The following is a 12,359-nucleotide window of genomic DNA, read 5'->3' as shown; positions in this document are numbered from 1 at the left end:
AAGGCGATAAGGGCGTTTATATACAGGAGGAGTTTGCCGAGAAGAACGACACGAAGATTGATTTGTTCGACTACACGTGCCACCGTACCGTTGGTGTTCAAGCTTTTTACTAGTCAGAGATTCCTAACCCTCCATTGGTGACCGGGACAGGACGGCCGAAAGCCGTAAACTAGTCCAGGTTCATACTACAAGGCACTGTTTAACAGGGGAAATCCCCACCGCTTCTCTGCTTTGCTCGCACTTGCACACACGCCGCGGCAGGCTTAAACCCCGGCGATTCCCCACTCAATTTCCCGGGAGCCCTTCCGCCGGATCCGACCGTCCGCACACGCCAGTCAGGCAGCCATGGCCGCCGCCGCCACGGCGGAGGAGGGGGGGTTCCGCCCGCTCGACGAGGCCTCCCTGGTGGCCTACATCCGGGCCACCCCGGCCCTCGCCGCCAGTCTCGGCGGCCGCGTCGACGCGCTCACCGTCAAGGAGGTCGGCGACGGCAACCTCAACTTCGTCTACATCGTCCTCTCCGACGCCGGATCCGTCGTCGTCAAGCAGGTCTCCTCTCCCCCCCTCCTCCCCCCCCCCCCCCGTCAGCCCCCTTGTATTCTAACCCCTGACGCCCTGAGGCCCCTGACTGACTGACTGGCTGCCCGGCGACTGACCACGCGTCCAGGCGCTGCCGTACATCCGCTGCGTGGGGGACTCGTGGCCGATGACGAGGGAGCGGGCCTACTTCGAGGCCTCGACGCTGCAGGAGCACGGCCGCCTCTGCCCGGACCACGTCCCGGAGGTCTACCACTTCGACAGGGCCATGTCGCTCATCGGGATGCGCTACATCAAGCCGCCACACATCATCCTCCGCAAGGGGCTCGTCGCCGGCGTCCAGTACCCGCTTCTCGCCGAGCACATGGCGGAGTACATGGCCAGGACTCTCTTCTTCACCTCCCTCCTCTACAACTCCACCACGGATCACAAGGCGAAAGGTGGGCGGTTGGTTGCTTTTGCTTGCTCGTACGAATCGAGTGGCTGTGTGCTTGTGAATCGGAGGGGAAATGATGGTGAACTTGATGCCCGTGTCTTCGTGCTGTGTGAATTGCAGTTGCTCAGTACTGTGGGAACATCGAGATGTGCAGGCTCACGGAGCAAGTCGTGTTCTCCGACCCGTACATGGTCGCCAAATACAATCGCTGGACCTCGCCTTTTCTCGATGAAGATGCCGAAGCTGTTCGAGGGGATGACGAGCTGAAGTTGGAAATTGCTGAATTGAAGTCAATGTAATTTGCACGGAACTTATACAAATCAATTGTGCATATATGATGTGTTTCTGATGTGATTTTTGCCACTGCAGATTTATCGAGAGAGCACAGGCTCTGATTCATGGAGATCTCCATACTAGTTCCATCATGCTGACCACAGATTCCACTCAAGTGATTGATCCGGAGTTTGGTTTCTATGGGCCAATGGGTTACGACGTTGGGGCCTTCTTGGGGAACCTGATTCTGGCATACTTTGCGCAGGATGGGCATGCTGATCAAACAAATGACCGTAAAGTATGCATGGCAGTATTATTTGCTGAGCTTGTCTTTCTGGCATCCATTTTTACTAACAGTAGCGACATGCTCACTTTGCAATATCCTCTTATGTTTGTTAACAAGTATGTTTATTTTCTGTGTTTATTTATGTGATTACCTGTTCCACAAACGTTTTGTTTGAGTATCTGATGCCCCAACATTTTTCTCTGCTCTTGATACTTTTTATTCAGAAATTTTGTAGGATTATTATTTGGAATATAATGCTTTTTTTCTTGTTAAGAAAGAAGGCACACAGACACCAAGCTTAAATGTGATGCTTATCTCTTGTAGAAGAATGAAGAATTGGCATCTTCAGCAGTACTTAATGCCAGTTGCAGAAGTTTTAGTTCATGATATAGTGGCCTTTAAAAAAAAGTTCATATATATAGATGCTTTTCATGTTGTCCCAGGCTCCCAGCATAAACTAAGTGCTGCGGCTGGGTATCTTACTATCTTTTGCAGGCTTACAAGGAATGGATATTGAAGACCATCGAAGAGTCATGGAATTTGTTCCATAAGAAGTTTGTCGGACTGTGGAATAAACACAAAGATGGGAATGGGGAGGCATACCTGCCTGCCATATACAACAACCCGGAGCTTTTGAGCCTTGCACAGAAGAAGTACATGACAGATCTATTTCATGACAGTCTTGGGTTTGGTTCAGCCAAAATGATCAGGTAATTACTCACTAAATTTCTGAATAATGTTTGGTTTTTTGTTTAACTTTATTTACTGCTAGACTACAATGATATATCAAAGCCTCTCTTTAAACTGAAATGACTCAAATGTGCATTATGATATTCCAATGCAGAAGTTTCAGATTTCGGTTCTGATTTATGGTAGTCTCTTTTTCATAATGGTCAGTCATAAAGCAAATGTGCAAGTAGACTAGCTTAAATGGTTGCAGCACAAAAAATCGATGCAAGGTGCTTCAGGGATGTTATGTATTAAAAAATAAGCATTAAAAACTTACAAAATGTACACTCATATAGATCACATTTACGCATCCATTTCAGATTGCACATATTCTTGTGCCTTTAAGTTATTATATGCATGACACCCACTTGTTTTTTGTTGCCTATAACTTGATCTTCCATGTGTGCAGGAGAATAGTTGGGATCGCTCACGTCGAGGATTTCGAGTCAATTGAGGATGCCAGCATGAGAGCAACATGTGAGCGCCGTGCGCTTGATTGCGCGAAGGCAATCCTGAAAGGAAGACGCCAATTCGAGGGCATCGAGCAAGTGATTGCGCATGTCCAGTCAATCACCCATGACTGAGAAGACCAGCCATCTGTTTGGTGTTTCCGGTTGAGGACACTCTTTTGTCAGTTATCACGGTTAGCAACACCTTTGCCCAGCTATCGGCGAACTGAAGCAGCATTGGGCGGCTATTTATCTTTTCTGTACCGGGATGGTGAGGAAACCTCCTTCAGATCGATAGCCCTCGAGACCAGCCTGCGTGTAATTCTAGTGTGGAACCTTCCAGCATAGGTGCTAGCTGAATAATGGCGATGTATGACATATATCATACGTTTATACATCCATACATGCAGTTGTGGGCTGCAACCAATAAAACCCTGTTTGGATTAGGTTTTCGCCAAGCAGTTTGTCTGTATAACACCCTGTTGGTTTCTCGTGTGGATTGCATTTCCTTTCGGGGGGGAGCTTTGAGCATATTAAGCAGATGAGATTCCCGTGTGGTTCTGTAACAGTTTCTCCCCCACCATGTTGACACATGGACCTGCAGTCTGCAGTGGATACTCATCACTATGGCATCTTCAGAAATTACGTAGGCGAGGATATGCTAACAAGCTGAGTGAATTCCCGGCGCGAAAAATCGTTTCGATTTCAGCTGTTCCCGGATGCAATCTGCGTGGAATTCATCGGAGGTTTATTTCCCATTAAACTCTCGAGGAGGACGTGCTGAGGGCGGTGGAGACCGTGCACGCGATGATCGACCGGGAGGTCTCCGGCGGCACCAGCCCGGCAGACGTGTTCGTCTTCGGGCTCAGCCAGGGAGGTGGGTCTTCTACTACACGTTCTTTTTCATCTACTTAGAATTGCAGCACAACTCGGGTAACAGGCTGAAGAACAGTCGTTACAACAGTGCAACAACGAGTATTTGGCAGGCGCGTTGAGTATCGCGAGCGTGCTGCTGTACCCCAAGGCTTCCACGCAGTGAGCTGGCGCCCTACGAGCTGGAGTACTGCGAGCGATGGGTTTCTTCCGGCGAGCGTGGGAGGGGAGGCCGTGGTGGGGTTGTTGTTGCTCCGAGGAGGAGAAAGTGTTGCTGCGGCTTCAGATTTTTCTAGAGATGATATATGCTCGATGATCCACGCAGTAATGGATGTTGCTATGTGACCGTCATCTTAGCAGAGAAGATGTTTAATTCGCGGTGTTGGAAAATTTATGGAAATAGAAAAAAAAATCCAGGATTGAAATGTTATTTTTTTACAACAGGATTGAATGTTATATTTTTTGTGCTCCTTTGCTTTAGATTTGATGAGTTAATATGCATAAATGCTAATAATTCACGTGAAAGTTTTAAAGGTGTACCCATGGAAACATTGGTCCTCCGTGCTGACTTGTGTCCTACGTGGTCTGCAACCATTTTTCATTGGAATAATCATGAGAAAGGACAAATTCTACGAACATTATTACTCGGATGGATCCACTAATTTAGTATTTTATGAGGGCAACGAACCACTTCGCTTGATTCTATGTAACTTCTGAAAACACTTAGTATACGGTTAGTTCACATGTCATGTTGTCATTAACACCAAAACTTATTAACGATCGAAATGTCCTTTCAATACTTGGAATGGAAGGCTGAGAAATGAAGACGATTTACCGTGTTAAATGGTAAAGAGATGAAAACAATGAACGTCAGATAGTGACATAGTGTCAGTGTACATACATGACATGCTTGACATCTTCAATCATTTACGGATGGCTTTATAAATGTGGCATATGAAAGTCTGCAAGACTTAGAGTTCAAAGTACCGTGAAGTTTGTTTACATATTTCTCTAAAATTAATTTGGGACTTCCATGTACTCCGTTGTTCTTTGCCATTGTGTGGGTGTGGCACCCACATTAACTGAGTAGGACCCTGTGACTTCTGTCTGTAGCAAAGATGGAGTGTACATCTTGTTTTCACACTTAGTTTTAGAGATTTTGATTAATGTAAGAATCCCCCAATACATGTTTATGCTTCAGACCGTCTTTATTTGTATATTATTGTTCATGAACTGATACATATTTGCCAATGTTTTCAGGTCTGACTAGGAAAAAATATCCTTCAATTGGCACTTCCTTAAGCCTGAAGTGGTGAAAAGATCCTACATACTCCAGAAAACTAGCTTCATTCCTATCCCATTTTACGTGAAGTGTGCACGTTTATGTTCATTTTGTCTTTAGCTCATTTGGATGGAGATGGCGATGTAAAAGTTACTGCTGCTACTCCCTAGAAATATTTATGAATTGTTTAGCACTTATCCGCAATTCTTTGCCCCCTGAAAATATTTATGAATTGTTTTAGCACATCCCTTTGTTACAAAAAATTAGTAAGATTGCATCATGCGAGGATGGCAATTGAGGCCTTGGCTGGAGCCACACGGCAATTGCTCATTTGGTAGTATTTTTAAGAGTCTTGTTTTTTTAGTGATATTTTGGCGTCATAACTTTTGCATAGTACATAGCGGTGTTATGTCGATTTTCTCGAGAAACGGAGGCGCAGCAGGTGTTGCGTGCGCTGCTCAGGAAACGGTTCCAGAGCGACACACGCCGACGGAGTGATCGCCGCGGCCGGCCCTTCGCCGGTAGTTAATTCCACGTGTCCGGCCGGATGGCGCCTCCCTCGGCCTCGTCTTCGTCCCCGGCGGCGCCAGCGGGAGGGCTCGTGCTGTGGCTGCACGGCTCTGCCCAGACGGGCGAGGAAAGCCGCGCGCAGGTCGAGCCCTACTTCTCCGCCGCCCCGGAGCTCGCATCCGCCCTCCGCCTCTCCTTCCCTACCGCCCCAAATGCCCCCATCGCCTGCTACGGTACGCGCTTGCCGGTGCCCCAACTCCCAAGTGTCTCTGCTCTTAACGATTCAGGGGGGATAAAACATCTTCGATCCTCTCCAAGACTCATACCGTTGCTCGATCTGATTGCTATATTGTTGTTGTTGCAGGTGGTGAGATGATCACTGCTTGGTTTGGCATCTCGGAGGTTCCCATAACCGCTGTAATTCCCTGCCCAATTACCCCAGCTATAATCATTTTGCTTCATTGTTAAGTTTATTGTATAGGCAGCAAAGCAGCCTGCATTATTACTAGACAAATTGGCTAGTCTATTTACAGAGGCTTCAGTTTGCGGAGTATGCATGTTGCAGAAATCAAGCTATCTTCAAGGCTTCGTTTCTCACAGTGCTTCTTTCAGTAAATAATCAGTAAATTAAAACTGGCTGCCTGGGAGGTTGCCTGAGAGGTAGAGCCGTGTAGTAGCTGTTGCCTGTGAATGTGGCGCAGACCTGTGGTGTTTTTCCCCCTCGCCTGTATACCCCTGTAACTTCTCTTCTTCCTTCTAATAAATTTTCGGCCTCTGGCCCTTCGAAATTAAAACTGGTTGTGCTATTTGCACCTGAACTTAAAGGGCTATCACAAAGTAAATATCCTTTTTGAGAATAACAGATAAAACACTTTAAGGTGTGGTATCTGTTGCACCGTTAGTCTGTTACTTTAGAACAACATGCCATCATTTCCTCAAGCATTTTAAACTGCATATTAAGTCTTTGAGCACGTGGTCATATTGCAACCAATTGTGCCAGATTAAGCCTATGTTTTCCTTGGAATCTTTATGACCATTCAAGGGCATCAACTGAATAGAGTGGAGTGTTGTTCTAATGTTCTACTTCTGGTGTTCGACCACACACTCGGCTGAAGAACAGATAGATTAATCTCTTTTGCTACTATAGCATTATCCACTTTGATTCATCCACTTTGTTTCTCAGAGCACTGTCAGAGATGAAAAAGAAGTCCTTCAGGCCGTCGAGCATGTGCACGAAATGCTAAACAAAGAAGTGGCTGCTGGGACGAGTCCTACGAACATATTCGTTTCTGGATTAAGCCAAGGAGGTGAAGCACTGAAACTGTATTTCTTTGTTTCAGACAGTACTGTCAGAATTGTGATTTCCATTTCCCTTTCCCTTTCGCAGGTGCTTTGGCCATAGCAAGTGTTCTGCTCTACCCAAAAACTTTAGGTGGGTGTGCTGTTTTCAGTGGTTCAGTTCCTCTAAGGAAATCCTTCGCTGAAAGGGTATCCCCTGAAGCCAGAAAGGTAACCACAACCTAGCGAATACAGTTAAACTCTCGTACTACTATTTTCGCAACTGCATACTCTTTCAATTGCGTTGAGTAAACCCTGTTTTCTTGAAAACACTGTAGACACCAGTGTTATGGTTCCACGGGATGGCAGACGGGTTGGTGTTGTTCGAAGCCGGGCACGCTGGGTGTGCATTTCTCCAAGAGCTTGGCATGACCTGCGAGTTCAAGGTGGTGGAAAAACATACTTGAGAAATCGTCACCAATGTACTCTCCCTTTTTTCTCAACGTTCTCTGACTATATTTCTCTTCCTCCCTTTTTTCCATGAACATGTTACCAGACTTATCCTACTCTTGGACACTCACTGGTGGATGAAGAGCTCCAGTATTTCCGACAATGGGTATTGGATCGTCTAGGGATCTCCCAAGGAGCTGAAGTCGCCTGTCCGTCATTGTCGTCTCACCAAGAGGATCTCCACTAACTGATTGCCATTACTGATGATGTTCCTTGATTTCTGATTAAAAAACAGTACCACTGTAGGTGCCACATCACTGTCTGAAAATTGCAGTTTATCTGGCCTTGAATGTGTGATCCAATGAAAAGTTTATGATACTAGTAGTTGACTGCTATCTCAATTCATGTGCCCTGACAACTTGTTCTCATCCTCACTGATGCTTTGATCAACTATCATGTGAGGCTGACGAGTGGGCCCTGGGACCTGGCTGGTAGTGGTGGCTCATCTACTCCCTCCGTAGCATGTTAAGTCACTCAAATTTGTCCAAATATGAATGTATCTATATTTAAAAAACGTCTAGATACATGTACTTAATAGACAGTCACTTAACATGGGACGGAGGGAGTATATTGTTTCCAGCTCAAGTTATCTTTGTCATCGTACGGAGCAATTTGGCCCTAATTTATGGCTAAAATTTCTCCCTTATTATTATGGTTTACAAGATCAAGACGTGAAAACTCAAAACTGGAAGAAAACGCAGCAAACCAGCGCTCCACTGAGAGCAGTACAACTTCGGCCCGGCCCGGCTCGGCCCATGACCCATGAGTAGCCTGGTCCGCGTCCTCTTCTCCCTCGCCGCCGCCATCGCCGCGGCCTCCCTGCTCGCCGCCACCCTCCGCCGCCGCGCGCAGCAGCCAGGCCTCCCCGACCAGCTCGTTCCGGGTCCCATGGCGGCCCGCAACCGGAGCTTCGTGCTGTGGCTGCACGGCCTCGGCGACTCCGGCCCCGCCAACGAGCCCATCCGCACCTTCTTCTCCGCGCCGGAGTTCCGCCTCACCAAGTGGGCGTTCCCCTCCGCGCCCAACTCCCCCGTTTCCTGCAACCGTACGCACGCCCTCCTCGTCCCTCCCGCCATTACAGCCTCACCAAATCAACGTCACCTAATTTGGGGTTTTCCATCTTTGCAGAAGGCGCCGTGATGCCGTCATGGTTCGATATTCATGAGCTACCCATGAGCCCTGTGAGTTCACTCTTCCACACTTGTATAAGCAAGACGAGGCAAATAGCTGTAATTGTAAGTGTAGAGACTGATCTGGCTCAAATCTGTAACGAGTAGGGTTCGCCGCAAGACGAGAGTGGTGTTCTTAAGGCTGTGGAAAATGTGCACGCCATGATCGACAGGGAGGTAGCCGGCGGGATCCATCCTGACAACATATTTGTTTGTGGGTTCAGTCAAGGAGGTAGGACTGATGCACTGGATCAAACGTATTCCGAAGCGGGTAAATTTTTTTGGCGTGCACTAATTAGTATTTTGATTGTCTGTTGTTGATCGGCAGGTGCACTGACATTAGCTAGCGTTTTGCTCTATCCGAAGACGCTAGGTGGTGGCGCCGTGTTCAGTGGCTGGGTGCCTTTCGGTTCGTCAGTCATTGAGAGGATTTCTCCCGAAGCGAGGAAGGTATGTGACACTGTCATCCCTTTATGTCTTCTTTATGGTTTAACACATAGTCACAAGGTGTGAGTGATGGATAGGTTGGTAAAAATTGAATGGCAAGTCAGCAGAAGACGTGGCTGGTGATGTTTATGTCCTAAGTACCTTATCTTTGAGTTAGAAAGTAACTGTTCTGATGCGCTCTAACACTCCTGAAACTCCCTAAGCTGGTATGGCCATACCCAGGATCCACCATTTAAAGATTTTTTCAATTTGGGTCAGGTTACTGATACACCTGAAACCAAACCATGTAATTATTGCAATAGTTTCTGATCAACATGAGCACCCATTTTTTTGACGAAAACATGAGCGTACTCAACAACTGAATTGTGGTGCTAGTGTTTTGGCAGTTAATACGTTGGATTGAACTAGTTCCTATGGTAGCAGCTGAAAAAAACTCTTGCTGACCTGAATATTGTCAAAAGTAATTCACTCAATCTGAGCTTCAGGGTTTCCTAGGTACTTGAAACTTAATATTCAGTTTTGCCTCATAAGTACATAATATTCAAGTATTCCTATCATGTCCAACCTTACATAAAAATTTAGCTGCCAGTATATTTAAATCGATGAAGAAGACCTTTGGACTTAGGAGATACTAGGATTGGTCAAGTGGGTTATGTTATGTTATCACCAGATTAGACAGGAAACTGTTTAATGATAATTATATTGCATATCTACTTTCGTACTTTAATCAGTCAACTAGGATGTTATTTTACACAGCAATGATGATAACATCATAACGTAGCCTTGAAGAATGCCATCAGCAATTTGAGATGTTCCCTTAAACCTTCACAATGATATGATGTCTGACTTAAACTATTACATTGAGCAGTGCTAATAGTCTTGGGACTGATATCATATAGCATTGACTTTTCTATACTGAAATATATGGATGGAAAACCCTGCAAAATTGCTTAATAAAAGCATTGAAAGAAAGCACTTACCTCAATAAATTAGTGAAGTTTGAAAAATGGTAGATGAACCCTTTGCTATATGGATAGAAGTTGGAATGTAAATTCGAACTCTTTATAAGAGCATTTGTTTCATTCAACTGAAGTTTATTCTTGGAACTTTTCAGACACCTATCATGTGGTCACATGGAATGGCTGACAGAGTGGTATTATTTGAAGCTGGTCAAGCTGGCCCGCCATTTTTGCAAAGTGCAGGGGTTAGTTGTGAATTTAAGGTATTTCCATCATTTTCTTTTATCTCCCGTCTCCAGACAAAACTTCATTCCATGCTTTTTATGAACCTTCAATTTCTTCGAAACTCTAAACTGATCAGATTGTCATGTACATTTTTGTCAGGCATATCCAGATCTTGGTCACTCGATTGCGAAGGAAGAGCTAAGCGCTCTCGAGTCTTGGATCAAGGGTCATCTAAACGCCTCCCAGGATAAGGAAAGTTAACATTCTTTCTTTTGGGCCACGATTACCTCCCCACTACTGTCAAAATGCAGTCATAACACACAAACAAGTTGTATTCGGTACTGATGAATTTAAGATAATCGAAGTGTTGATCAATGTGCCTACTTATTTATTGTATGTTTCTAGGTGATCCGTTGCACCTAAATAGCATCGAGGAACCGAAATAGTTGTCCTCTCCAATAGATTCTGCCCAAGTACCTATCGATACAGTCCATCGCGGGCTTTCCATATCTAGCTCCGTTCCATATAGTATATTCTTTCAAACCAAATATCAGCGTCATGCGTTGTAACCACGTTACAGAAGTATACAGAACATGTGGTGGTACTATTTTAGTTTAGCAAAGATACTGGGATTCTTTGCCGACATTGGATACACCGAGCGTCATGTCCTTTCTGGATATTGCTTTCTAATAATAATAATAAAAAGATGTCTTTTCTGGACACCAAAAAAAGAAGAAGATGAGAGGACTCCATCTCCATGTTCCTTTGCATCTTTGGACGCGTCTTTGTTTGACAAAATCTTTGAAAGGGCTCCGGTGAGCGATGACCCAAAGGTTGTGCTTTTGCTACGTGCAGCAGCCTCTCAGGCATTTCGCTTTCCATACGAAAATCCAACATCGAGTCCTTCCGAAAGCTACACGGAGACCGGTCCACAGGTTTATCGCACCAAAAGGAGTCGCAGTTTCTGATCGGTTCGTCCTGCTGACCACTGACCGTTTCAAGGCTAACGAGGTACTCAGCTCAGCTCCTCTCGGTAACTCTAGAGCGAAAATTCTTTTACAGGGGTTTCCGGAAGAATTGTACTAGTGGTAACATCAGTGCCCTCAGTTTGTACTCTTGGGTACGTGCCAAGTTGGCGTGTTGTCACGTTGATTCTCTCTTGTCGCGTTAGGCCACCGGTTCCAGCAGCCGGCGACATTTGTGCCCCTAAAAGACCTTATCAAAGATTAATAAAGCCAATAAAAGGAGGCCAACGCTTGCACGGAAACAAACCAGAGAGGAGGAGGACTGGGGACTGACCAGCGAATGGTACCACTGGCAGTAGAGTTTTTTTTTTTTTGAACTCACTGGCAGTAGAGTTACCAGTACTAGCAGTAGAAAACGGCTGTCAGGAAAATAGAGCAGCGGTAGAAACGCATCTGTGTTTTCCCGTTCGGGGATACTCGTATCGAAGAGAACAAAGGCAAAAGTCCTCATTCCCGCGCCTCGTGCTCGCCGCCGTCAGTCCCGGTGGCCCTGTCGATCTGCACCGTCCCCCAAGGCCTGTGTTCGAATGCTACTCGTTCTTTTTGGCTTCTCTGGTGGTCCTGCCCAAGAGACAAAACCTATAAACCTGTATGTTTTACGATGTGTAAAAATGAAGAACGAATCCTAGGCAAGAACAGGAATCAATCTTTCTTGTCCAAGACACATCTTACGATTTTGGAGAGGCTCGCTTCGCTCGACATACTACGGAGTACTTCTGTTCCTAAGTTTCTTCTCTACAACTCCTTTGGCTAGCAGACATGATGTAAATCTGTTCTTCTAAAAAGCATTTTTGGGCATCTGTCACGGCTCATTTTTACACTTCCATGGGCATTTCACGGCGCACAACACACAGCACAGCGTACACTGTCGCTGTCGCTGCTGACTAGCACACTGACCTCAAACAGCGCATAGCTCGAGAGCGACGGATCACGAAAAAAGAAAAGGAAAAATTAACCTGCCCCATGCTATCGTACCACGGCACCCAGTACCGGAGCCAGAGCGATTGCGATGTTCAGTAGTACGAGAGCTTTGCTCTTCAAATCTCCTCGGAATCAATAATAAAGAGATTATATATACTCTGTATGAAATCGCAAAATCGTCGAAAGAAACGGATGGGTAAAAGAAATGGAGCTGCAATAATATGGAGGCACAGACGTACAAGAGTGCCGTACTGATTGCCCTGGCGACGTTCGAAGGCGTCCTCATAATAAAGCCCCCTCATTCCTCTTCGCCTTTTGCAGCTTCCGAGCTTTCTTCCTAAAAAGAAACGAACTCAAAAAACAAAGCTGGTGCTCTACTACTCAAAGCTTTTATTGCCTTTCTCCTTTCTGAAACTTATTACTCCTCCATTAATCCCCATTTCTGATGCT

At 45.8% G+C, this 12,359-nt stretch overlaps 3 protein-coding genes across 3 annotated transcripts; all 3 read left to right on the top strand.

Moving 5' to 3' along the window:
- The first annotated feature begins 115 nt into the window (after positions 1 to 115).
- Positions 116 to 3,276, top strand: LOC100837535 (methylthioribose kinase 2). Its single transcript, XM_003580736.4, has 6 exons — positions 116 to 549; positions 668 to 977; positions 1,094 to 1,268; positions 1,343 to 1,544; positions 2,028 to 2,242; positions 2,671 to 3,276. The coding sequence occupies exons 1-6, from the start codon at positions 346 to 348 to the stop codon at positions 2,843 to 2,845; spliced, it is 1,281 nt and encodes a 426-aa protein (XP_003580784.1). The 5' UTR covers positions 116 to 345; the 3' UTR covers positions 2,846 to 3,276.
- Positions 3,277 to 5,270: 1,994 nt separating this feature from the next.
- LOC100831492 (probable carboxylesterase Os04g0669600) lies at positions 5,271 to 7,529 on the top strand. The gene is made up of 6 exons (XM_003579409.4): positions 5,271 to 5,608; positions 5,740 to 5,792; positions 6,559 to 6,682; positions 6,763 to 6,884; positions 6,992 to 7,099; positions 7,210 to 7,529. Exons 1-6 carry the CDS (start codon positions 5,413 to 5,415, stop codon positions 7,348 to 7,350), a joined length of 744 nt encoding a protein of 247 aa, XP_003579457.1. The 5' UTR covers positions 5,271 to 5,412; the 3' UTR covers positions 7,351 to 7,529.
- A 304-nt stretch (positions 7,530 to 7,833) lies between these two features.
- Positions 7,834 to 10,354, top strand: LOC100836922 (probable carboxylesterase Os04g0669500). Its single transcript, XM_003580734.4, has 6 exons — positions 7,834 to 8,208; positions 8,292 to 8,344; positions 8,441 to 8,564; positions 8,661 to 8,782; positions 9,894 to 10,001; positions 10,123 to 10,354. The coding sequence occupies exons 1-6, from the start codon at positions 7,926 to 7,928 to the stop codon at positions 10,222 to 10,224; spliced, it is 792 nt and encodes a 263-aa protein (XP_003580782.1). The 5' UTR covers positions 7,834 to 7,925; the 3' UTR covers positions 10,225 to 10,354.
- Positions 10,355 to 12,359: the final 2,005 nt, after the last annotated feature.

The sequence above is a fragment of the Brachypodium distachyon genome, chromosome 5 (genome assembly GCF_000005505.3).
Source record: "Brachypodium distachyon strain Bd21 chromosome 5, Brachypodium_distachyon_v3.0, whole genome shotgun sequence".
In the NCBI taxonomy this organism is placed as follows: Eukaryota; Viridiplantae; Streptophyta; class Magnoliopsida; order Poales; family Poaceae; genus Brachypodium; species Brachypodium distachyon.
Note: the sequence above shows the minus strand (reverse complement) of the source record. Positions and strands in the feature narration are given on the sequence as shown.